The sequence below is a fragment of the Vicugna pacos genome, chromosome 2 (genome assembly GCF_048564905.1).
Source record: "Vicugna pacos chromosome 2, VicPac4, whole genome shotgun sequence".
In the NCBI taxonomy this organism is placed as follows: Eukaryota; Metazoa; Chordata; class Mammalia; order Artiodactyla; family Camelidae; genus Vicugna; species Vicugna pacos.
In genome coordinates this window covers 16,509,013-16,536,156 of record NC_132988.1, presented here as the reverse complement: position 1 = coordinate 16,536,156, position 27,144 = coordinate 16,509,013, and the positions used below count along the sequence as shown (strand labels likewise).

The 27,144-nt window shown below is 40.9% G+C and overlaps 1 protein-coding gene and 1 long non-coding RNA gene across 17 annotated transcripts in view; one reads left to right on the top strand and one right to left on the bottom strand.

Annotated features, from left to right (window-relative positions):
- The window catches only part of ARHGAP10 (Rho GTPase activating protein 10), a 301,281-nt gene that overhangs the window by 160,322 nt on the left and 113,815 nt on the right, over positions 1 to 27,144 (top strand). For 15 of the 16 annotated variants that reach the window (XM_072975997.1, XM_072975925.1, XM_072975907.1 and 12 more), the window contains 2 exons: positions 13,764 to 13,838; positions 20,041 to 20,128. In XM_072975997.1, coding sequence (XP_072832098.1) covers positions 13,764 to 13,838; positions 20,041 to 20,128 — 163 coding nt within the window. The remainder of the gene's footprint in view (positions 1 to 13,763; positions 13,839 to 20,040; positions 20,129 to 27,144) is intronic. The other variant, XM_072976004.1, reaches the window with a different exon arrangement.
- LOC140701066 (uncharacterized) lies at positions 211 to 27,144 on the bottom strand. The gene is made up of 3 exons (XR_012079834.1): positions 27,089 to 27,144; positions 2,172 to 2,279; positions 211 to 667 (listed from the first exon to the last, which is right to left on the bottom strand). It is a non-coding gene; the product is annotated as an uncharacterized lncRNA (long non-coding RNA).

Below are 27,144 nucleotides of genomic sequence, written 5' to 3'. Positions count from 1 at the left end.
GGTTACGATGAATCGCTGAGTCCTTGCTCTTTACTAAGGACTGTGTTTAGGACCAGCCTTCTTTGGATTTAAAGGGTTAGAAAAGTACATTTTGGCCTTTAGAGAGACCTCAGCAAAGACATGGAGACAGAATGTGATAGAAACAAGCCAAAAAAAAAAAAAAAAAAGGAAAGGAAAGGAAGCAGGAAGAAACAGAGTAAAAGGAAGGACTCGGGCACTTGCATTTAATTGGCAAGAAACTGGGTAAGTACTAGAGGAAGGGAGGGCAGAGGAGCAGGCTTACAAAGGTAGATCTAGAAACCAGTATGGTACCCATGAGGAGGATGATCTGGTGCCGAGAAGACCCAGAGTTCCATGGAGTGTTCCACAGGGGAGGTGGCTGATTCCGGACAGTTGGTTTGGCCATGGGGCCGGAGAGCATAGGTACCCCCAAGTCATCCAGCAGATGAAGAAGTCACTCTCAGCAGTTGGTTGTACATGCAGGATCAGAGTTCTGCAAGGAATTTCGCCTTCAAGTTTTAGTTCAGGAAGCAGAGGATGTCAAGGAAACTCAGAGGTCCCTGGCAGACCGGATGAAATGTATTAGGATCACTGGGGTGCTTCTTGAAAAGGCAGATTCCTGGGCTCAGTCAGCTTCATTGAATCAAAATCATTGGTAGCTGGGCCTCTGCTGTAGACAGTGAGAGGCCCAATGGGAATAGTCAAGTGGAGACAGGAATTTTCTCATCTTCTATTTTTTAGAGGATAGAGGATGCTTTCCTGAAAAGTAGAGTTTACAAGGGCCCTCGGTCCTGGGTCTGTGTAGCTTTGGGGATTACGAGAGAGAGCATAAATGATGTAAGGTAGAATCTTTCTCCTAAAAAGTGGAGTTAAGAGGAGAAATCACAGAATGGCTCAAAGTGGCCAAGTCTCAGTGCATCTGAAGCCACGCACCATATTTAGATGCTTTGCCGGTGAATTCAAGGCAAATTCAAAAGTATTGATGGGAGCTCTCGTTCACTCACCCTACCACCAGCTCCTCCTACCTACTCTGTCTGCATGATGCCTAGTTCCTGGGGCCCTATGTTAGTTTCCCCCTTTGCGGGAAAAGGCCCCGTTATTCTCAAGCAGGTTCACACAACCGCCCTTCCATGACTGTGCAGCCGCCATGCTCCGTGGCACTCTCATGACGGCGCCTGCCGTTCCGGGTGCCTCTGGAAGCTGACAGTGGGCTCAGTCTTCCCCTTTGGCCCTCCCGGGCCTCTGAAATACCACAGACTCAAGGCTTCCCTGAGGACCCGGCACGTGGGCCGCCTTCCAGGGGGCGAGGGGATGTTGTCTAGGTGCACGTGTCCAGGGCGTCAGAAGTGAGGAGTTTTGGCAGGAGAGAGAGAGGATGTTGAAGTGAAGATGTTTGCATGTGCTGCATCTGGGACCTGACAGTCACGGGCGGGGTTGGAGGGGTGGCTGGCGGGGCGTGTGGGAGGGAGAGGGGGCACCTGGATTACTCTAGAAGGTCTACCTTTTTCTGGGTTCATAAGGAGTTGTCAGGTTTAAGCTCCAAAGTTTGGTAATCCTTTCTTAACCTTTCAAACTCTTAGTTTCTAAACGATTGCAAGTGGGAAGTTCGTTCACAACATCTACTGCCATCCATGTTTGTGAAGGTGAAAGAGCTAATTTTTGTAGCTGGTAGATTTCACTGCTCATTAAATGTATTTCTTTGTTTCCTCTTTCCATCCTTACCCTGAATTGTTTTAATTCTGAGATACCCATGTTCTTAACCTGACAGTTATATTGCCTGGTGTTGTTCCTTATACCTCATATTTATTTTGTTTCTGGAACTTTACTTTTTCCTTGAAATAGAGAAAATATCTTATTTATCCTTTGTTTGCCTCTTCTCATTTCTAAGTATAGTACGTTGCATACATAGCCCTCAGTATGCAATTGATTTGTGCTTGAGTGCTCGAGGATTTGACTCAAATGCCACATTGTCAATATTATGTATTCCAATAATGTATAAAATTATTGGAAGAATTTATTCTTCTCTAGGTGGTTGGAATTATTACTTTAAAATAACATGTAGGATTGGTTTTCACTCCTTTATGAATTTGTTTGCATCTTTCTGAATTATGGGTAATATTTTAGACATAGATAGAAAGGTACATCATGCTACATGTGAAAAAAAATCTTACGGTTGAAGAGCTTGGAGAATGATTTCCTTAAGTAACTCAAAGAACAGCCTCTCATGCCCAGTAGATTGTCTTTTTTGGGAACTGGTGACTCCAAGTATTTCAGGTGCACTGTAAAATACGCAAAAACAAAGTAAGACTCTTTGCTTAAAAAACTTCTTTTAGTTGCTATTTTTAAAATAGTTGCCGTGATTTAAAACTAAATATGTATGTCACTTTTGTTTATAAAGTTTCTCTTAAAAAATATCTTCCATATGTGGATAATTTGAATATTCACTTTAATTTCTAGAGTGTGGCATTCAAACGTCGGTCTAGGCAAGCTGTCAGTTATCAAATTCAGCTTTGTAACGAGCTGTGAATTCATGGGGTGGAGAAGTAGGAAGCCGCCTCTAAGATGTGACAGTCTTTGAATTGTCGCATGTGGAAGTGCATTTCTCTTTCTCTGAGAAGCGAAGTTTCAGGTTTTCCGAAAAGCATTCTCAGGTTGACTGGAGGATTTTTCTTCTTCCAGAGCACTTCAGGAGTTGCATGGGGGTTCAGGAAGGCCCTGGTAGGTGATGGTGGTGTCTGGTTTCAGTATTAATCTTTGTGGGAGGGAAGATGCCTAAAGTGAACTTGCAACATATTTTACCATGATTGCGCATTAATCTTGAAGTGCCAGGGGCAAATTACGTGCAAAACGAAGAAAATAAAGAACAGCTGTCCCCGAAAAATTTACAGCAAGTGAACTAGAGTTACTCGCTCACTGTCTCTTTTTTAATCACAATGGGTGTGAGATGAGTGTGGGTGGATACAGAGGACGGTCTTATGTGGGAGGGAGCTCAGGATGCTTGTGGTGTCTGCAGAAATGCAAATACTGAGCTGAAATGCTAACTCCAGGCGAGCCGGGGCTGATCATTCATTTTCTCAATTAGTAATCTTATTTGTTTTAAGAACAATAAGCTCCCAAAGTTTTTAGCTTCCAAATGAATGGCTGAGTAAAGTTAATTCAGAACAAATGGTTAAACTCTCTTGCTGCTAGTAGGCAGGCGAGGTTTTGTGTGTTGGTTCACGTTTGGATGGGGTGCATGGACATCTTATTGTAAGGCTCTTTAGGGCGCTCTTAGCTTGGTGCTGGAGAACAGGAACCCCAAATCAGCCCTGATTAGAATCTCTCCACTGACTAGCTCTGCAGCCGTGCAAGTTAGGTAGATAACCTGTCTTGATTTTACCCTGTGTAATATGGGAGAACTGTAGCGACTTTTACGCAGGATGGTTGTGAGAATGAAAAGAGGATACTTGGGACATTGCTGTCTGTCAAGTGCTCAGTGTGAGTTGCTTATTTGGAAGTAACTCTGTGAATTCAGGCCGATCATAATTAAACAGTCCCATTATTGATTTGAGGCTTTGGGAGCACCAAGGAACTTTGCTTTTGAAAAATAGTAATTTACATAGGGCAATAAATCATCTGAGTTCACTTTATCAGAGCAATTTTATGTAGTGCTTGTGACAAGCAGCAAAATTTACTGGCTTGACTTTCAACCTTCCTTCCCTCAGTGTCTTGTGGACACTTGAGCAGTTATACGGCCAGAGTGCAATGAGAAAACCAGAGAGGATTTGGAAGAAGCCAATGGCTTTAGGTTATCTCAATCTTAAACAAAAAACGAAAAACAAACCAAAAAAACAACCACACCAAGGAGGAGATTTTCCAAGGCTGCCTAACACTGATTTGATGCTCTGAGGTGGAGAGGAGGCAGGTGGCAGCGGCGAGGCACCGTTAGACCTCTGCCAGCGTGCCCATCATAGAGGAGGGCTGAAAGGGAATCTTGCAAAGAGCAACGGCCAACTTTTGCCTTGAGTTTGAGTCTCTTTTATATAAGCAAAATTTTATAACTACTTAAACTTGAACCACACAAGTGATGAGTTTGAGAATAAAATGGTGCCTCTGACTTCGCTGCCCATCCGCTCCAGCTTACCTTAATCCTCGCTTGTTCCCAGGTGTGCACGTGTTAGATGGATCTTACTCAACACTTTTTGTGGTGTTTCTTAAAGGTAAAATTTTGGGGGGAAATGGTAGAGGGATGATTCCTCTTCTTAAATATTAACTTTAGTCTCAAGATAGTAAAGGCTCTGAGATTCTGTGTTACTTTCGTGTAAACAAATTGCCCTGCATAGTTTCATGGGTGCTGGTAGAAGACACAAGACTTCTGGATCACAGATGAAGGACAATTTATTACTCTCAGTAGCCAGAGGATCACATTTTGTGTTGGTGCTCTGAGCCCTGGTTCCCAAGGGCACTTGCAAAGATGGTCGGTCAGATGATATCTGTATACGCAATGGGTTGTGTTATACAGGAATAATTCTAAATGTAGGAAACTCAGCTCTCTTGGAATGACTGGCAGGCATGCCTACCATTTGTGCTAGACGGACACTGTTTTCCAAGGCTGCAAGCAAACCTGTTCTTTGCTCTGGAGGGAGGTGCTGGAACAGATGGTATTCACCCACCCTGGGGGGTTGCTGGCAGAGGTGAGTGGGTGGATGTGATGCGAGAAGGTGCTCTGTGAGCAGATGAGGCCTGAGTGTGGCTGATCGCAGGTGCTGTGCTGTGTATTTGCCTCAGTGCTGTAGGCACTGGTGAGACATTGACAGATGGGAGCAGGGGTGTATTCAGACCTTTGACAGGAAGTAGAGCTGATGGGGTGGGGGCGGGGCACAGAAGGAAAGATGACTGGTTGGATTTTAGAAATAATCTAGAAAAAAGATGATGGAGGCTTAAACTAGGGCATTGGCAATGAAAGAAAGGATGAATAGGAAGAGAGAATTGGCAGAAAAATAGAATCTGATGGATGTTGGATGTAAAAGGCAGTGAAAGGGAAAGTAAAAACCTGACCCTAAGCTTTCCAGCCATGATTGATGAAGATATCTTTAGCCAAGACAGAGAATGCAAGAGGAGCAGTAGGGTTGGGAAGAATAGAGATGGGTTTTCGATCTATCTTGAATTCAAGGTACCTGTGACATTTCTGTCAGAAAGGGAAGGAAGCAGCCAGAGAGATGACGGGCCTCATTTTCAGAGAGTGAAGTTTGGAGTGTAAAGGAATCCAGTGGGAGATTCCAGGGAGGAGGATGTGGACAGTATCAAATGCTCTGGACGGTTCAGGCGGGAAGAAGACCAAGAAACTACCCCTGGGAAGGCAGGAAGTCAAGAAACGAGAGAAGAACGAAGTTGTGCGGGTTGTCCTTTGTATGAAGAACGAGGTTGTACAAGTTGTCCTTTGCATGTGTTGTTCTCACAAGAACCCTGTGATGCACGGGTATCTCTCCACTTTACACGTGCAGCTGACGTGAAGAGTCATCCGCTGACCCGAGTGAGTCTCAGGGCTGGAGAGAAGCAGGCTCCAGCTCAAATCCAAGACTGCCTCTTCTCCTGTCCTTAACCACGGTGAACACACGGAGCTGGGGACTTTCAAGGCTGACCTGAAGATGTTGGAGGTGGATGAACAAATAAAGAGGAGACAAATTGTTAAAGAACAGAGGAGTTTTGAAACTCCAGGTGATAGGAAAGGAAAGTGGGGAGGGAAGATTTGAGCATCGTTCTCTGAAGTGCCCCCCTAGAATTGGGATGAAGCCTTTCTGAAGTTACACCTGCCTTCCCTGCCTTCTCTCCACAGCAACCCCATCATGGACCTCGGAGGGTATACCATCAACCCAAGAAAGATTTGTCCACTTTTCTGAAAAATCTCTGCAATGCCTTGGAAAGTCTCTTAGTGTCAGTGTGGAAGCTGCATCTGACAATGTTTAAATCCTAATAAATATCATTTTAGGTTTTCCGAGGATTTCCTGTACTCCAGGTCACCCACCCCCTCTACCACTCTGTGGGTAGTTGAACGGACTTAGCTTCTTTACTAGGCTCAGGTGCATATGAGGAGACACGTAGAAAGTGGCAGGGCTGGAATTCCAATCCTGGTCTCCAGCTCTTAAGCAAGCATCACCTTGTGGCAGAAGAAGTCAAGTGAGGGGAAGAGTTGGCTGACAGTGCAACTTAGTGGTGAACGGGGAGCTGAGTTCTGCCTCGAGGCCCAGAGGCTGTGAGATGCTTCTTTCCCCAGCGTTCAGCCTATGAGGAAGGACTGAAGGGCACGTTGAAGGAGTCACAGCTAGATGTGTTAGATCCTGGCACAGCTAGACCCAGACTCGACCTCTGGGAAGAGAGTGGGACCCTGAGCGGTCCTGAAGAGAGGGGGCACTCCCTGTTACCCTGGAGCTGCCTCCTCTAGGCATCCTGCCCGCGGGCTTGGGCGGTTGTACCAGGAATAGCAACAAGTCTAGGGGTTGTCTGGTCTGAACAAAAACGCTTTCTCTTGTGCTGGCTAGACACTGGAGCCGAGGCCAGCCACACAGAGTACTGGGAGCATTCTGCAGTCCATTCTGACCCGAATACAAAGGTAGCCCTTGATAAACCAAACACCCTTTGGGTTTGAGAGTTGGATTCGAGAGGATGAGACTTTGAGTCAGGGCTAGAGGTGTGTCCGAAGAGTCCTGAAATTGGCAGTCCGTCCAAAGATCCTGGCTTGGACCTGAAGTACTTTTTTTTTTAATTAAATATTTGTCACTTCTGCTGGGATGGGAGGCAGGGGCGGAAGTGCACGGGACGGCCAGCCCCAGGGGTGCCGAGCTGGCGGATTCCTGAGCTCAGTCTTGGGTCAGTGTGAGTGTGAAATGAACATGTCAATGAGGTCACGAGCCCTCTCCTTGGAGCGCCTGCTGCCAGGGAGGCTCCTGCTCACAGCACAGAAGTGGATTTACACGAGGAGACTTCGTAGGAAGGGAACGCTGCTCGGTTCCTGGCTGATCGGAGCGGTCTGCAGTGCTTTCTTACCTGCCACCAAATAATTAGCATCCAGGGGGAGAAATTCCAAATGTTTTTGGAGATCAGGAATTTTGTATTTTCCATGACTCATGCATATTCGATAAACTTGGACTGCCTTCCGAACATATGCTTTATTTTATGGAAGAGGGCTGTAGGCTACAGGCCTTGGTTAGGGTGACTTTTATATGTATTATGCCAAGCTATTTTGGTCTTAATTTTGAATATTATGCTACAATTAGAAAGGTTTTCTTGAGCGCTTGTCACGTGAGGCTCATGCATATGCTTTATAAGCATTATCTCCTTTAATTTTCACAACAACCTCATTCCATCATTAACCTCATTTTTCAGACAAAGGTGAAACAGAGAAATAAAGTGATGTGCCAGGTCATACAACTGGGAGGTGGGAGGGCTGGAAGTTTCCAAGATATCAGTAACCTTAATTTGTAATAATTCATATCTTACAACTGTAACAAATTTCTGTTTCTAGGATATGCTTTTTTTTTAAATGAGGGGACCAAGAGCTTGAGAGGTTAAAATGTTACTCTGTATCATTTTCAGCTTTGAGCTTCTCATTTTCATACAGGTATAGTTAATCTTCTAACTGTCCCAGTGCTTAGAACTTGTCTCTTACCCTGCTTTTTGCAGTATTTAATACATTGTAAGTATTAAAAATAATGCATTCTTCTAAGGTTTTAGAATTCTGCAATTTTATACATGCAATTTCTTCAATTTATGATGTTGAATGGTATGTCCTTTTGATGGAAGAGTGACTTGTTCTTGGTTCTGTGTGCTTGTATTTAAAACTAATAGAAACATGTTTTTGACAGGACCTTAAAATATTATACATCACCCTGTATCTTGGACGGGTATCACTGTGTATGAACCTATTTATTTTTATGTAACTCAATGTAGTGGATAGCCTGGAAAGCATTTCCTGTACTTACACAGACACTTAAACAACATATAAATACACGTAAGGGACGCATTATCAAGTTTTTATAATTCACCTATGAACTGAAACAATATTCATGAGCCTCTTCATTGCTTTGAGTAACCTTTATAGCATATCATTCTTAAGCCTCATCACCAGGTACTCCTTCACAAATTTTTCCTAATCATTTCACCTGTTACGTGTTTCCTTTTCATTTGCAAGAATCTTTCAAGATTAGCAAGTATTTATAATTATATATGATACAATTACAAAACATTTAAAATTATTTTATGTACACATACATGCATGGAAGTTTATGTTCGCTCATTTCATAGCCCACAGGGGAATCTGTCTTCGCAGTGCTGGTGCGATACGTAAACCTCTATTTGTATTCATGCATGTTCATAATGACACGTTGCAGACTTGATGTCACTCCTGTGAATGCCTACAGGAACGTTAATGACCTTTCACCCCTGTTGTCAACACGTACAAATGTGAATGAACATTGCACTCCATCTGTAAATACTGATCAAGGACCTCAGTTTGTGCCAAGCACTCTGCTGGTTACTAGATGAAAACTGGATGTCTGTAGTTTATAGACCCACAAAATTTGATCATCGACTTCTGTAGAATCATACACCTGAAAAATTCTTTTTACTTGTGCCTGTTACCATCAAAAGTATTGACGTTTTCTAGTTACAAATAATCTTTTCTGTCTCTTTATTTTCTTTCGTATCTCTTTACTAAGCAGCCATCAACTTATCAGTCATTTTTTCAGTTTATTGATATATTCAGCCTTATTTATTAAATGTATATCATGTGCTTTCAGGCACAGAGTCTGCTTCTGAAACCAAAAGTTTCTTTTTCTGAAGTAAAGACTTTATGGCTGGGTTGGCCTCGAGTTGCTCTCTCTTTTCATTTTAACTCTTCTTAATTTTACCCTCTGTCTTCCCTGGATTCCACATTAGTGTCTGGGATATAGTAAGTACTCAGTACTTTTTATGATGTTAACAGGAACTGAAATGTGTTATAATTCCTAGCCTGTTACCTTCTCGTTTCCTTCCTACTTCTCCTGCCTTTCATTGTCCGTTCCTCTTCTCCCTGTTTACGTTTCCTGTGTGCAGCTTTACTACCTGTCTTCTCTCTTCTGTTTCCTTGACTCTGAGAGCCACTTTGTGTTCTTCTTGCTCACCACGTTCACTTGTCAGTTCAGCCTCCCCAGCCTTTGCCTCCCCCTCTGCTGTTTAACAGACTCTACCAGCCCTTTAAAACGTTTTTTGATTTTGCATGTCGTTCTTTTCTTGTCACAGAGCATCTCATTTCTCCTCGGATTCTCCAGCCCACCTGCCGGGGCCTCTGGGTATTCACCAGTGGTCCACGCGGGCGTTTCCCAGGGTGGAGCGGACGCTGGCGCTGGCAGCAGCATCTGGGTTCCGAGAGGGAAACAATGAGACAGATATGATGATGCAACCTGACTCATTGCTCCTTCCTGACCCTCTCCTCAAGGAAGACGTGGGTGGTGCTCTGTGACAGCACTGTATGAAACTGGGGGAGATGGGTGGTGGTGAGAAGGAAGACACATTTGATTTCACTGGAGCCACTTTGCCCAGGGTTGGCTGTCGTTAGCTGCTCATCACTGAGTGGAAAGCCCTTGCCTTTCTTTTTGTAATGACCAGAACCCATTTGATTTGTTAAAAAGGAGAAAAACTTGGGCATATAAACACTTTGACCAGATTATAGGTTTTTGTTAAAAATTAGAAAGTATTATAGTAATGATATCTGTCAGTGAGCTTTGATATGCTGGAAAAGTTGTAATACCTTGGATATTTAATTCTGTAAGTTTTTAGTTCCTACGTGAAATGTCTGTTTTGGCCCAAGTCCAATCTATATCTGTAGTCCTAAAGTTATTTCAAGTCAAATCATCTAGGTTTACCATTCTGTGCAAGGCACTGTGAAAGGTATTAATAACAAACAATTTCTCCTCCCCCTTCACCTCACCCCCAAAACCAAGGTTAACCTAGTATCTTTCTGGATAATATCTCAGTATTTTGGGAGAGAAGGAAGAACGCTGGTCCCCAATTCTCTATCTGAAAATTCTGAGGTGGGTGTGTTTGAGAGACTGTAATATGGGACATATACTATAGAGCACAGAGCAGCTCTAGATAAGTTTGGGGTGGAAATTACTTTGAACGTGGTGAAATAAGAATATTGACACTGAGTGGGGAAAAATACCTAAATAACCAGATGTCAGGTCAAGCATTCAGATTTTTGATTTTAGGGGTTGTGAATAAGAGATGGTGGGCTTGTTTTGAAAAATGTGATCAGGTGTTAAAAGGAGTGAAAAGTCATGTTCCGAAAGAAGGAGCATCACCGTGGGGTGGTGTCAGACAAGGTGGCATGTTTTTCCTTTTTTCTGGTTTTGAAGGTCTGGCTGGGACTTGATTTTGCTGACTGTTGAATCTTGGGCACCTGGAATAGCACCTGTCACGTATTTGATGAGTAAATATTTGGCAGATGAGTAATCAGTGGAGCGAAGGGGAAGGACCTTCCTGTCAGAGGAGACTTGTGCCTGAGGAGGCAATGAGTTTGGCCGTTGGTGGGTGACAGTCAGGGGTCTGCTCTGATTTACAACGGATACTCTGCAGTGAATGCAGGAAGGTGAGCTGGGGCCTGTTCTGGAGGGCTGTGTGTTATGCCTTCCTTACGAGCTCGTTCAGCTGAGGGCTTTGGACTTGACTGGATGACTTACTCTTCAGTGGGATGGAGGGGACCTGAGAGCATCAGAGTGGCTCAAAAAATAAAAAGGTGGAGAAAATAATGATGGTGTTCGGAATGGATTATGGTTGTGTGTGTGTGCACGGGCCCTAATAAATGTGTGTGCATAAAGTTCAAGGCCGTGTTGAAGAAGCAGAGATTGATCTGAAGTGTGAAGAAAAGGTAGATGTTAATCTGTGGAGTTTGGAAAGTGACAGGGAGGAATCAAATAAAATTTCAAAATTCTGATACTTGGTGATAAGAAATAGTGATCCCTCTTTGGCTGAAAGAGGGAAATTGGGAAGGGAAGGTAGAGAAGATATGCCTTGACAGGAAGGTGATTCCTCAAAAAAACTAAAAACAGACTTACCATATCATCCAGCAATTCCACTCCTGGGCGTGTATCTGGAGGGAACTGTAATTCAAAAAGATACATGCACTCCAGTGTTCAGAACAGCACTGTTTACAGTAGCCAAGACATGGAAACAACCTAAATGTCCATCAACAGATGACTGGATAAAGAAGCTGTGGTGTATTTATACAATGGGATACTACTCAGCCATAAAAATGAAGAAAATAGTGCCATTTGCAGCAACATGGATGGACCTGGAGAATGTCATTCTAAGTGAAGTAAGCCAGAAAGAAAAAGAAAAATACTACATGATATCACTCATATGTGGAATTAAAAAAAACAGACAAATGAATTTATTTACAAAACAGAAGCACTCACAGACATAACAGACATGGTTATTGGGGGCAAGGGGGTGGAGGGATAAATTAGGAGTCTGAGATTTGCAGATACTAACTGCTATATATAAAATAGATAACAAGTTTTGTCTGTATAGCACAGGAAACTATATTCAGTATCTTGTAGTAATCTATATTGAAAAAATATGAAAAGGAATATATGTATGTTCACATATGACTGAAACATTACGCTGTACACCAGAAATTGACACAACATTGTAAACTGACTATGCTACAATAATAAAAAAAAAAAGATACGCTTTGAAATCCTATGACTTGACATACTGATTGGTTTATATTCTTCAAATGTATTTGTATGACGTCTTTTATACGATATGCATGTTCTTAGATATAAAGTATGTTCTGATTTTCTTAGTCTAGAACTTCAAAGGACAGTGCAACAACCAAAAACCCTACATGACTCAAGTGGAGGAGGGTGCAGCTCAGTGGTAGGGCACATGCTTAGCATGCACGAGGTCCTCAGTTCAGTCCCCAGTACCTCCATTAAAACGAATAAACAAAAAAACCTCACAGATTAAAACAAAAGATCCTACATGACTGTTATGTGTTTACGTGCTGTTTCCAAGCTGCTTTTGTACGAGGTTTATTTAAATTTCATTTTACTGAAGTAAAAACTGTGTTGTGTAGCATGAGTTCCCCCTCGCACCTTTCATGATGTCTTAGCAGTTAACTTTCCTTCTCTCAGGTTATAAATTTGAACTTGATCAATTAGCTGATGGTAATTACCAGCACAGAGTGATGATTATTGCCGAAATAGCATCCTCACTTCATTTCTCTACGTCTGTTGGGCACTTCTCACAGAGGCACGTTTGTTTGCAGAAGATGACTTGCTGTTTTGGCTCCTGGCATGGAGGCTAAACTATTTTAGGTTTCTTCAATAGAGGAGCATTGAAAAAAAATCCTCTGGTATTTCAGACTCTCTGGACATGGCCGTCTAGCCTGTAGGAGGAGGAAGGAGTGAGGTCTGGTCTCTTCTCCTGTAGCAGCTCACCCTGTTGACTTCTGTGTTTCTTGGTAGTTTCTCTTTCCCAACTCCTGGCAGGGCTGACCTGCATTTTCCTCCTCTTTTGGAGTCTGTGAGCGTTTCCCATCCTGAAAGTGCCTGGAGTCCCGTGGAGGCTGAGGGGCCAGCCTTTGCACGTGGGTTCTTTGTGCTCTGGAGATAAGGGCATGTCTGTTTGCTGGGGCTGCTGTGCTCAAGTACCTCAGACTGGAGGGCTTACACAGCAGAAGGTGATTTCCTCACAGCTCTCGGGGCTAGAGATCTGAGATGGGGTGTCGGCAGGGTTGGTTCCCTCTGAGGGTCCCGCTCCTTGGCTTGTAGACGGCCGCCTTCTCCCAGTGTTTTCACAAAACTTTCCCTCTGTGTCTGTATCCCCATCTCTTCTTGTGAGGATGCCAGTCTTATTGGATTAGGGTCCACCCTCATGACCTCCATCAAGATTCTCCTACAGTTGCTCCACCCATCCCTCCCTCCCTCATCAAGCAAATCTAAGACAGGTTACTCTCACCCCTCGCGGTATACGACAAAAAAAATAGGTGATTTCTAACATAACCCCGATGCCAGTCAAAGTTTCCTGGTTGCCTCAAAAATGTCCTTTTACAATTGGTTTGTTCACATCAGAATCCAAATAAAATCATGTGCCCAACATATTAAGTTATACTTGACAATGCATTTTCTTGCCTTTTTTCTTTTCTGTTGGCCCCAGAGATGCTTTGTTTCCAGGGCCCTGTGGTGATTGGGTTCACTGTGATGTATAATTTTGCTGTGATGCTCATTTGGAGTTTCAGTGCTCCTCACTGGGCAGTGCATGTAACAGCTCTTAAAACTTGTTTTGCCTTACTTTTGAGTGAATGATTTCCATGGTCTTCCAGAATCAGCCAAACGACGATTTCTTTTCTGTGTACAAGTCAGCACCGTATTATTTTTAAAAGGCTAAAACTTTCCAAGAAAAATGTCAAGAATAAGTAAACATAAAAAACATGAGAGGTACAGTGTATCTTTACAAATTACATTGGGATATGTTAGCACGGTTAGCCGACTGACTTCATTAGCACCGGCTCCTTACATTTTGTGCACATGGAGAATTGTTTTATGAGATTATTTTCCAGCCATAACTCATGAATACCAAGCTGCTAAAACAAGTTGGTAAACACTTGCTTTTGTGGACCAGTTATTTTTATAGTCACAGGAAGGCTGCTAATGTGAGTTAGCAAAGTTTCTAAATGTGACTATTTGTTGACAGCTTTAAAAAATTTTGTTGGTATTTTGCTAACATGTCCTCTCCTCCAATAGGTATAAACGACCAAGGATTGTACAGAGTTGTGGGGGTGAGTTCAAAGGTCCAGAAGCTTCTGAGCTTGTTGATGGGTATGCCTCTTTTCTAATCATTTCCCCTGCATTATGTGTTTGTGTTCGTTGACTTGACAACTTCATGTTTCACAGCCACGTGCAGTACACTAGTGAATCCGTTTTTTCCTAGAGTCGTTTTCTCCTGAGCAGGGATGACGGACTCAGAGAAGTAGATTAGTATTTGCTCAGCACAGGTGACCCACTGCCTCTTTACTTACTGAGAAACAGAGGAAGAAAAGAACGCAGCTCGTGGGTGAATGTCTTCCTGTGCTTGCTTCTCACAGGAAAGGAGCAGCCTGGCCTCTGTGATTTGTGTGGCTTCCAAATTGCCTGTCCGAAGCCTTGACAGTACATTTGGTTGGACAAGACCCCTGAGACGTGCTCATTTTTATGGTGCTTCCAGAGCGGTCACTCAGCAGCAAGAGTCTGATGCTCAGGGATTCATTGGTATTCACAGTGGCTTGTTTGTAGTTTGCACCAGGCTCTTCTCCAGAGCCATGCCTGCTCCATCTGTGCTGATAACACAGTGTTCTTTGGCATCGCAGACTAGAGGAAGCCAGAAAGTGAATTCATTTCATTACCCCAGACATTATGGGAATGACAAAGCGCTTTTACATTACACTCAGCTGTCGGCTCGGGGCCACCTGTAAGATGCCCCGTTTCTCCCCCCAGCCCAAAGCAGACTGCCTCTTGAGGGGTGATGATAACTCACTGGTGTGAAACTAATCTGTCCTTATGACCTTGCTAAGTTTAATTAATTTGATGTCTCACTTTTAATTAATCAATATTAACAACCCCCAGGGGGTATTGTCAATGCATCTAAACCTGTCTGCATCCTAAAGCATTGTGGCAAAGACTCATTTTCAGGAAGCATAAACCGAGGTGGATAAAATCAGCTGAGATGTTACAGACAACATTGCTTGTTTGGCTGTATTTGAATTCAGAATTTAATAAGCAGCACACATCCCCCTTTTTTTCCTTAGGCATTAACCACAGGAAAAATTGCTTATCATCCCTTAGAGAGAGCCTTATTAGAATACATTTGCTTTTATGAGCTGTTTTCATTTTCTGCCTCTCTGGTTTAACTTGGGTGTGCAGTTTTGGCAGTCAGATTTTCCTCTTTACCAGGAGTGGTCTCCAAATTAAATAGACTCGGGTTGCCAGTGGTTCAGTAGCAGCTGGAAGAGTTTAATGGGGCTGTGGCATCTGCTTTTAGTTAATTTTAAAATTAGAAACACGTCTCTTTTCCAAGACAGTGTTATAATGATTAGAACTGGAAGACTGTTGGTATCAGAAGGGGAGATTTTGGCTGAAAGGCACACTTGGTGATAAGATTGGTCCTAAGGGTCCTAGCATTATTTTACTAGCTGCTTGTTCACGTTCAAGGCAAGTTCGAACAAGCAAGTGTCTCTTTGGTCACCCTGAGGTGTTCAGCTGTCTCAGAATTTGTTCTTAGTCTCGTAAAATCCTACGCGGTCACCAGCATCCCTAAGGTGATAGTTTCCTCTGCTCATGGGAAATGTCCCAAGATGGTCCTTAACTTGCAAGGCGTTTAAAATATCTAAACCCTCAAAACTTCATGACCTGGAAAACTGTGTTTGCTTTCCCTAAGACTCAAGGTAGACAAGTCCAGGGCACAAGGGTGATACAACCTCATTTAAGCTGCTGGTGGAGGAGATGCAATGTTTCCAGTAATACCATTCTGCAAACAGAGATTAGAGAATTGACTCAAGGAAAAGATAACTGACTTGTTATCTTCTTAAGTGATTCATTTAAGAGGGCTGCAAAGCATACATTTGTTTTACTTCATTTATAAATAATTCCTAGGATGAAATTTAGCATTGTCCATCATAAACTGTGGACTTTTTTTTTAGCATTGATGTCATTTTCTTGTTATTTACATTACCAACTCAAACTTTGGATTTTAACAAAGTAGCTTTGTTTACTATTTCCTAAGACATGTAAGTTTCCTTTCTTCCTAATTTAGCAAGTGTTCAAATGGAAATAATTTATTCCTCTTCCTAAAAAAAATTTTTTTTGAGTTTCTGAATAGTTGTATACACACTGCCCCATAGATACTGTTTCTCTCCAGCTTTTCCCAACCTCTCTACATTGCTTCAAGGTTATGTATGTTGGAGAGAAAAAAATTGGGTGAATCTGCCAGATTTTTAACTTTGTTTTTCATACCAGTCAGTATTTTCCCCTCCTATAGAAAATTAAATCTGATAATTTTGCCCATTCATCGTACTAGGTGGTTAATTTAAAAAACATTTATTCCTCCAGGTAACGTTTATCTCAAACTTGAATTTTTTCAAAATCCATTATGTTTGTAATCCATTTTTCTTTGTAGATATGAAAAATAATCTAACCTTTTAAGTATCTGAGAAAAAGTTCCAGGTCATTTTGTATTTTTTGACAAGAAAGTCTATTTACTTTGCGTAGTTCTCTTTAGTTCTTAAGACCTAATTATTGACTTTACTGTTATTTTTCTGTTATTTTCATTTTACATAAAATGTTTTTGTATTGAAATATTTTCAGCATTCTTAAATACTCATGCATAAAAGTTTGTGATTATTTCTAAAGGAAAGATGCATGCTTAATATCTTGCATGTCTTCTTCACTTGCCTCTTTTTTTGATTGTGTTTTTACCCTTCATGTTTAAGATTAAAGTAGAGAAAAATGTTTCTCTCCATTCTTCCTCTTCCCCCTTCCCCTTCCATCTCCCCTGCCCCCTCTCTCCTCTCCGCCATGCATGAAATACTAATGGCAACTGACTGTAGACATTCCTCCAAAGAGGCACATCATTTGTACTCTTCCAGGTCAGGTAAAGGAGTGGGCAGCTGCCTTCCTCCCTGGGCGATGAGAATTGTTTGCCATCTCAGTCATCTTCCATCCTGGGGACAGAAGGTAGCCATCTGCTGGATTTTCCAGCAGCTTCCTAGCTTTCCCCTGGACCACACTTCTTAAGGTTCCATAATAATGTGTCCCAGTGGGCAGTTGTCTTCCTTCCCTTTACAGGTGTTTTTCCTTTTCTTCTTCTTTTTTTTTTTTTTTTGTCTAACAGCAGACACATAGTCTGGTAAAAGTTTTTGTGTTTTTTGTGCTTTTTTTTTTTTTAATAGAAACTTGCATTTGGGGAAGGCAGGGAGAAATATCAGCTGAGGTGTCTTTGGGTGAGTCACCGTTTTTTAGTAAGTGGAGTGAGAATGTAACAGATGAATTACAATAGCTATCGGTAGGTTACAACTGAAACGAGTTACAATTGTCCAGTATTCTTCCTTCTTCTCCACTTTGCAATGAAGAAGTCAAAGCAGGGAGGCGAAGTTCTGAAAAAAATGCTGTGGTAGCTTGTGTGTGCTGGTGAATTTACTGTTTATTTCTGAATTTAATGTACAAAAACAGCTGGATGATTTTGCTTAAGACACAACCATAGCCAGAAATAAGACTAATTTAGAAGGATTTTACTTGAGAAATATCACCTTGCTTGTTTGTTTGTAGGACAACTTTTTCACATAGATTCGGTGACAAAGTAAACTAATGTAGGTGAAAAAAATTCGAATTTTGGATTGACAAAGAATATTCTCAAAACTCAGTCAGTCACTGTGCTGCTTCAGGTACTTTCAAGTGGAACCCAAGTCAGTGTCCGGTAGGGAGCCAGAGCTTAGGCTGGGCTGGAAGTTTCCAGTTTCAAAAAAATGACCACTGGTTTATATGATTAGGAAACATTCACCCAAATAAAAAAGTCACCTATTTGTATCTGTGCTTATTAGTGTAGGTTTCAGACTAATCCATGAGGTGGTGTTCCTTGGCCAGAAAGGAGACAGAATTTCTACCTTATTTATGGTAGAACATATATTCTGATAGAACACTCCTAAGTGCATTTTTAGGTTTGAATCCCAAGTAAGGTATTAACAAATTTATCTAGTCCCAGGGCATCTTGTAAAGAGCTGCGAGGGGTGATTGAGTGATTTGAAAACAGTGAAACTTTAACAGTGGATCGGTACCACAGACACTGTGTAGTCTTTGGCTTCTGGTGTGACCGCTACTTTTTATTCCATGAATTCAAAGGATGGCTTGTTTTTCCATATGGTTCTCAAAATATAGAATGATCCTTTGGTCAGAAGCAGAAAATAAAAGATTGCTTTTAGAAGCCTCCTGGATTTTAAAATGGTAATTTGCTGGTAGCCAGTTGATTGAAAATGTTATCTGACTTGTATGAGATTTAAATAATTGATTTAATGAGAGAGAGAATATTCAGTTACTGCAGTAACTGGTTGGCAAAGCCTCCAGAACAGAATTATTTAGTCCTAGTTATAAAGGATTGCACCTTTAATCAGGGCACTTAATTTGATTTCTTGAATGTATCTGCAGCTTGTCTGACAAGCTCAGTAACAAATGAGCTCGGAATTGTAGGAACTGATCAAAATGTAATCAGTGTCAATTGCCATTGTTGTGGTTTATTGCATATTGCTGTCAGTTGCTGTAATCAAGAACTGTTGAAGTGCTTTAAAAAGTCTCCAGACTTTTGAGTAATTGACTCCATATGTATGATGTTCTGGCCATGAAATAACCATCACTTCCTGTTTCACTTTCCTTTCAAAAAGTTGGGAAATAACATTGCATTGTCACCCATCCTTCCTCGTGCTTAAGCCTAAAACTTTTTGAGTGGCATACATGACTTAATGTGGTGGTCCCATTTGGACAGGATTTTCTTTTTAGAGCTTTAATTTGAAAAGGGAGTACTAACAAGATGTTTCCTTCCGAATATAGACAAATACAGTGTAAAAAACCCTGAAACGACTTTAAAAAAATTTTTTTTTTGAATCTTATTTGAAACATCATTCTGGAGTGAGGGAGAAATAAGTCTTTTCCACAAATCTCTTATTTTCCCCTTTATGTGACCACAGTGTAGAAACCCAGGCAAGTTTCTACTGATTGGTGGATGTTACTCACCACGACCCATTCACTGCTCCCTCCCGTTGAGTGGGTACCACCACTGAATGCTTAGATGTTTGGTAACTCAGCTGTGCTGATTACCTACTCATTTAATAGTTTATGGAAATCTGTATACATTGCTGATTGGCTTTGATGCTGTCAGTAGTTCCCTAAGAGCATTTACATGATCTCCATTGTGCAGATGAAGAGCTGCAGTTCAGATAGGTTTGGAATTGACTTGCATGGGGGTGGCGGGGCTGGTCAGGGTTGTGGTGGGATTTAAGCCCAGGTTTATGAACCTTTGCTGCACTCCCCTCTCTGCTGCCCTGTCACAGCCCGGGGCAGTGGTCCAGCCTCAAGGCTCAGAGATGCCAGCATACTCAGAATGCTTACTCTCCCCACCATCCTTTCCTTCTGTTTCAACCGGGACTGACTTTTTCCTTTTCAAAGTTAACTGCCCCCTCCTCCTCCTCCTCCTCCTTTTCTTTTTTTAGTGCATGTTTTACATCTTCTTTAGAGCAGACTACGTATTTGAAAAGGCATTTAGAAGAAATGCGTCATTAATATACTTTCAGGACCAAAAAATCTAGTGTAATTTAGGATGAATGTCACAAGTGCTACGTAGAGGCTTCCAATAAATATTTCCTGGATGAGTGTATAAACTAATGTTAGTGTGAAAGATTACCCATAAAAGACTTTTTAAATTGATCTGTCATCACGTGTCTACTTTGGTTGATCATGTATTAATCATTAGAAAGATCATGATTACAAATCTTAGATGTGTGCGACCAAACTTACCATTGTCTTCCCCACCGACTTGTTGCTATTCTAATAGTAATGTTGCCATTAAGGGTGCTACCTGTTCCCCTGTCATAACACGATATGATAGCAGTAATGGCACTGGAAACAAGTTAAAATATATCGATGCTGCAAATGCCATATAAGTCACGGCTACGTGAGCCGTGGCTGCTAGTAATCATAGCCGTACCTGCTTTGTAGTTGTGCATATTGGAATGCTGTGTCCATTTCTCCCCAACTCCCTGCCGACCCTTCTCCTTTTACTTTGATCTCCACTACCGATTTTCTGAAGTGCAAGGAATGTCTCATAATGGAACCTGGGTTATAATATTATAAGAAGTTGTGTGTAATGCCTTTTATAGGAAACCAGAGAATTCATTATTTGTGGTTTGGCTATTTAAATATGGAAGCTTTGTCAGCCAGTCAAGAAGGCCTTTGAATGTTTCAAGATTTTAATTGTTTTTTTTCCTTCTTGCTTGCTCGCTAGATGTGAAGACCTGCAATGAGGTGGACCTGGAGAATTCCGTAGATTGGGAAGTGAAGACAATCACCAGTGCCCTGAAGCAGTATTTGAGGTGAGCTCCTCTCAGTGGCAGAGGGAGGAGTGGGCTGTTTGCCTGTCTGACACACAAGCAGTGCCGGCTCTGCACATACAGCTCGGAAGTTTATGAGAAAGGAGAATGTTGATGAGGTATCTACTGATGTTCCAGCAAGCATACATAGTCATTGAACATCCGTTGGTCAATAAATTGCAACAGAACAGAACTGGAATAGACTTGGGTTGTGAAATAGAGTCTATGGGGGAATGTGAGTTTTCGGAATTAAATACTCTGAGATGGTGAGGAAGGAAGGCTGTTTTAGGCTAAAATAGAGGTGTTTTAGTTTAAATTTAAACTATTTGAACTTAAAGGCTTATAATGATGACACACAGACACAAAGCTGTTTGAAAACAAGTGTCCTGGATGAGGTTTTTTTTTTTTTTTTTTTGGAAGATAAACTTTAAAGTTTTACATTTGCTATAGAAGATGTCTAGGATGAGAATTAGAAAAGGCTCGGCATTTCTCTTTAAAAAAGAAAGGAATTTAATGATGACATAGCTTGAGTTTAGATGAGAAACAGATACACAGAATACAGGGATGGGAAACAGTCACGATTGTGGTCCTTATGCTGTGGTTCTGTCGGGGACAGTGATTTTTGTCTGGCAAACAAATGGCAGGGCCCACCCCTCCACCCCCCAGCATCATTTCTTTTTAACCAACATGCAGGGTTGTTTTTCTGGTAAATATTATTTCGGTTCCAACAAACACATTAGAATCAACTTCTATTACATATTTTATATTTAAAAACATATTTAAAATTTTTTCAAATATATGTAAACAGAGAGAGGAGTATAATGAATCCTCATGGCCCATTATTTTCCTTCTTCAGTTTTCCACTTTTGACCCTTCTTGTTCCATGGGTCTCCTTCCTGCCACTTTTTTGGGATAAGACTTTAAAGATTTTCTGAAACATCATATTGCTGCATTCATAAATTCTTGAATGTATATCTCAAAAAAAAAATGAGGGCTTAAAAAAAAAGGATGCTATCATAAAGACAAAAAGAATGTAATTACCTTACCTAACAAAATTCATGTGATCCAGGACTCCTCCTGTGTTCCATTTTTATTGTTTTTTTCAAAATAGTTATTTTATACTTATTTTAAATCCTGTAGGACTTCAACAGTGTGGACACATTTGGTTGATAGGTTTTAAGTCGTTTTTAATCCGTATGACCCCCTGCCTCTACCCACAGTCCTCACGCCCCTGGCACTTAGTTTGATGAACCTGAGTCATTTTTTAATTTTTAGATTTTTTTCAGGGGGAGGTTTGGAGGTAATTAGGTTTTTTTCTTTAATTATTTTTTAAATGGAGGTACTGGGGATTGAACCCAGGGCCTCATGTATGCTAAGCATGCGCTTACCACTTGAACTGTACCCTCCCCCAACCTCGGTCATTTTTTTAAAACAGAATTTTCTGCATTATAGAAATGGCTGATGGTATTCTCGTGGTGTTGCTGACTGGTGTCTCTGTTATCTATCGTGTTTCCTTCAATGAAAAGTTAAATCTGTAGGCGTCATTAGATTCAGTTTAGATGTTTATTCATTGTGAAAATACATCCTAGCCGTGCTTTATACATCTTGTTGTGATATTACATCAAGAGTCCTGTGTTGTCTGGTTGTCCCACTTTTTAATGAAATTCTAATTTATCGATGACTTCAGCTGTGTATTACCTATTTTCCAGTATTTTATTTAAACATGATGTTTTGAGCCACTGTATCCAGAGGTTGGTCTCACATTTGCTGCTTCAGCCAACGGCAGATGATGTAGAATGTTTAGGATCCACATTTGGTTGAATCTGTGGATACGGAGGGCTGACGATAGAACTTGAGCATCCACAGATTTTGGTTATCAGGTCCTAGAACCAATCCCCTACCTATACTGTGGGATGACAGTACATTATCATTATCCCTGTTCTATAAAGGGGTAAAATTAAGGCTAAGGCCACGTGCTCATGTCTGTCTTGCCTCTGGTGGTGATGAACTGGTTTAGATGAGGATTTTGGTAATAATCTGTTAGCTCCCACCCTGGGATTGGAATGTAAGCTTCCTGAAGATTGACAGTTTACGTGGTTTGTTCATTGCGGTATCCCCAGCACCTAGAACTGCCCCTGTCACTCAAATACGAGAGTGGTTCTGAACTGGGGAAAATTTTGGGCCCCCCACCCCAAATAGGGGCTATTTGGCAATATCTGGAGACAGTTTTGGTTTGCAGGATTGCTGAAGAGGGGATACTGCTGGCATCCAATGGGTGGAGGCCAGGATGGGCTGCTGACCATCCCACAATGCACCAGACGGCCCTCTATTGTCTCCAAATGTCCAAAGTATTAGTAGTGCCAAGATTAAGACCTGTACTAGATGGATGAAGGAAAGAATGGGTGAATTGCACATGTTAACTTGACCAACAAAGCATGCTGCCTCTCTGGAAGGTAGCTTTAAACCCAATTTACTGTTTGGTAAACATGCCTGGTTCAGTTAAACGGATTGACCAAGATGATTTGGTTATTGGTGGGAAATGAAGGGCAAAAATCCAGTTCTTTTGTAGTAAATTGCATTTCCCCTCCTCCTGCTTCCCATGGTTCTTTTCTCCCCTGTTGGGGGAATTAGTTTAATAGACTAGAGAGTCTTTTTATTCAATACACACAATTCTTGGTTCTTGACACTCTCTGAAGTTAGCTCCTTATTGCCCCTGGTCTTGTGTTGTTTTTTTTCCGTCTTTTTCTCTCATCACGTTGCTTCATCCTGTTGAAGTCCACTTTTAAGCAGACAGTGCCTACAGAAGCACATGATGAGATGCTGTTCTTATGTAACTTCTCTCCTGACAGTATACACATTCTGCCTGAATGTGATAAAGTGATTATCATAAAACGGCAGGTGCTTCGGGAGACGGGAAAGTTAGGTTGCTGTTTGTTTCCCCTATGTTATTTTTTATCCAGCGAAAATGCAGTAGTTAGGATGTAACTGATACACTTTTTCTGGGGCATGCACCAAATAGGAGAAAATTGGGTTTTTATGTACCTTCATGGTGGCTACCTGGTCATGGCCGAGCAAACGTCTTTCTTTGAGCGTGAGAGGTAACAGAGTGTGATGGCCCCGAGGACGTGCCCCGGCGCCAGCCTGCCTGCCTTGGATTCCCAGCTCTGTCACTTCCAGCACCACAGCCCGAAGCTGACTGTAGCTTTCCTCAGCAGAGAAGCTATTGCCCTTGACTTCTTTTCTCTGTGAATCCTGGATGGGAGGTTGGAGGTGGAAGACGAGAAACGGGGTCCCCACCCCAACCAAACACTAAACTAAAACAAGAAGCAAAAACCTCGGGGGTGTGGGAGATGGGAAAAGACGTGCAGTAGATGTATGTGTGGCATCTCTCTTTTTCTTCTACTGATTTGAGACTTTTTTTTTTTTAACTAGTTCTGCTTTAGACGGCTGACTACCAGCCCTATGGTTTATTTCCTAGCTATTCAGACCATAATTTTATTTTCCAGTAATGTGTTCATTTCAACGTTTTGCCATTGTGAGGGGACAAATGAGCTGTTTTGTGAGGTTTGTAGTAAAATGATTTTACCTGGAAGAAATGTTTAAAGACTGGAAATAGAAATGGGACTTCTGGGGGAAGAAAATACTGACTTAGTAAATATTACACTTTATACCCCCAGACAGATCCTGACTAGTGGTCCAGAGAGGCAGCTCATGTTGGGTGGGAAGTTGACAGATATGGTGACTCAATATAATAAATTTTATTCTGGGAACTCATCATTTTTATTATCGCTTCCCTAGTATTTAAAGTACTGAATACTTATTTTTTCATGCTGCAGTGCCTGGATGGACATACAGCAATGGTATAAGTAGCATGTTGAAGACACTTAGATACAAATTTATTTTTATTGGAAAAGAAAATTCTCTCTGTGGGGTTTCTGGGTGTTCTCATCCCCCCCGTCCCTCCCCTTTCTTTTCAGAACTTGAACTTTCGTTCTCTGACAGGTTAGCATTTTCATCTTCATTGCTCCTTCCTGCTTGTCCATATTTTGAAACAAAACCAGAGGCTTGCTTCTGATTGCCCCTTCTTTTTTTTTATTTAGGCTGTGGTGAAATTCATTTTATTTTGCTTTAAATGAGACTATAGGGGATGAAGAGGGGAGAGAGAGGAAGTAAGAGAACAGTTTGTCTTGACTAGTGCTTTAAGTTTTAGTTTCAGTGCCTACAGTTGTTATTTTCTGTATGTGTGTGTGTCCTGCAGCATCATAGATTGTATGTAAGATAAAATGACAGCCACTAGGGGATGGTGGAGGAATAAGATTGATGGTGTTTAAGGGTACAAACGTGTAATGAGTAGTAAATAGACCAGAGATCGAATGCACAGCATAATGAATGTAGACAATAGTAGTGTACTATAATTATATATATACATTCATGATGAATATTGCTACGTCTGTGGTCATATCTGTCACAATATATAAATGTATTAAAGTAACAGGCTGTACACCTTCAACTTACACAATGTTCCAAGTGAAATTTATTCAATTAAAAAACTATATGTGGGGACTGTAGATATATTTTTGCAACTGTTAAATAATTTTTATTCAAGTGTAATTGACATACAATAAACTGCATATATTGACAGCATATGTTTTGGTAAGTTTGACGCATGCATATATATCTGAAGCCATCACCATCATCAAGATGGTGAACCTACCCATCTCCCCCAAAGTTTCCTTGAGCCCCTTTGAACTCTCTCTCACTCTTCCCTTCTCATTCCCTCATCCCTGGACAAACCTCTGGTCTGCTTTCTGTCAGTATACATTAATTTGCGTTTCCTGTAATTTTAAAAATCTGGATTCTTTCACTCAGCATAATCAGAGATTCACCCATGTTGTAGCAAATACCCATAGTTCATTTTTTGTTAATGCTAACGAGTGTTCCACTTTATGGATATACCAGAACTTTCTTTTGTATCCATTTACCTGTTAATGGACACTTTGGTTATCGGTAGCTTTTGGCTATTACAAATAAAGCTACTAGAAACCTTTGTGTACAAACCTTTGAACAAAGGCTTTCATTTCTCTTGGGTAAATCCTGGGATTATAGTGCCCAGATCACATGGGAGGTGTATGTTTAACTTTTTGGGAGACTGACAAACTTTTTTCAAAGGAGTTGTATTTCTTTACATTCCCACTAACAACGTGCAAGGGTTCTATTTCCTCTGTACCTTTGCCAAGTCTTGATATTTTGGATACAAGGGCTTAGATACGTGCTTTTTATTTACTTATTTTTAATTTAACTAAAAATATTTTATTTATTATTGTACTACTTTATTATCTTTTGGTTGGGTCGGGAGGGTAATTAGATTTATTTATTTTTAACAGAGGTACTAGAGATTGAAGCCGGGACCTCGTGCATACTAAGCACGTGCTCTACTACTTGAGCTATACCCTCCCCTCCTGGATACGTGCTTTTTAAAAGTTCTCTTCAGTCTGTGACTTGTCTTCTCATTCTGTTAATGGTGCCTTTCAAGGGACATTTAAAAATTTTGATGAAGTCCATTCTGTCAGTTTATAGGGACTGTACTTTATGGACTATCCTTCTGCCTAGTCATAGAGATTTTCTTTTATGTTTTATTATAGAAGTTATGTGGTTTTAGGTTTTACACTTAGATCTGTGGTCTATTTTGAGTTAGTTTTGTGTAAGATGTGAAGAATGGATCCAAGTTCACTTTTGAATATGGATGTCCAGTTGTTGCAGTACCATTTGTAGGAAAGTATATCCTTTCTCCCCTGAATTGTATATTCAGATGATTTTACAATTTTTCTTTTTTAGCTTGCTAGTGTAGTGAGTTGAATTGATCTTATTTTAAGATGAAGGCAGTGTTACATTTCTCTGATTAAACCCAACTTAGTCGTGATGTATTATCCTCTCACTTACCTTGTTGGATTCCAGATGCTAACATTTTATTTAGAATAGTTGCATTGACATTCATGAGTCAGATTGGTCAGTAGTTTTCTTGTAATGTCTTTAATTTTGATACTAGGGTAATGCTGACATCAGAGTGAGTTAGAAAGTATTCCCTGATATTTTTTTTTTTGAAAGGACTTGCATAGAATTGGTATTATTTCTTCTTTAATTGTTTGGAAGAATTTGCCAGTGAGGTCATCTGGGCCTAGAATTTCCTTACTGGCAAGACTTTTAATTACATAGCATTTTCTCTAATGGATGTGGGACTACTCAGGTTACCTCTTTCTTCTGAAGTGAGCTTTGGCAGTTTGTATGTCCATTTCATCTAAACTGTTGAATTTGTGGGCATGAAATTGTTCATAATGTTTTCTTATTAATACCTGCAGAGATTCTTCAGTCACCTTTATTATTCCTGACGTTGGTAATTTGTGTTCTCTCTCTTTTATTTCCTAAATACTCTGGCTAGACTTACCAACTTTATTGATTATTTCGAAGAATCAGTTTTTGGATTCATTTGTTTTCTCTATATTTTTGTTTTGTTTTGTTTTCTGTTTAATTGTTTTCTGATCTGATATTTGTTTCTGTTTTTTCTGCTTATTTTGGGTTTAATTTACTCCCTTTTTGGCTGTTTAGGATAAAAAGTTTAAGACCTTTTTTTCTAAGATGGGTACTTAGTGGTATAAATGTACCCCTAATTGTTGTTTTACTGATATCCCTTAAATTCTGATATGTTGTATTTTCATTTCTGTTCAGTACAAGATACTTCCTGCTTTCCCTTCCTTTCAGGTTTTCCAGTTATCTTTCTGTTACTAATTTTTAATTCAGTTTTTATTGTAATCAGAGAAACGTCCTGTATAAATTGAACCCTTTTTAATTTATTGAGATCTGTTTCATGGGCCAAAATATCTTTATCTCAATAAATGTTTCACGCCCACTGTAAGAATGTATTGTCTGTTGCTTTTGGATGGAGTGTCAGTTAGGTGAAGGACTTACAATTAGGTGAAGTCGGTTGAGGGCTTTGTTCAGATCTTCTGTGCCCTAACTTTGCG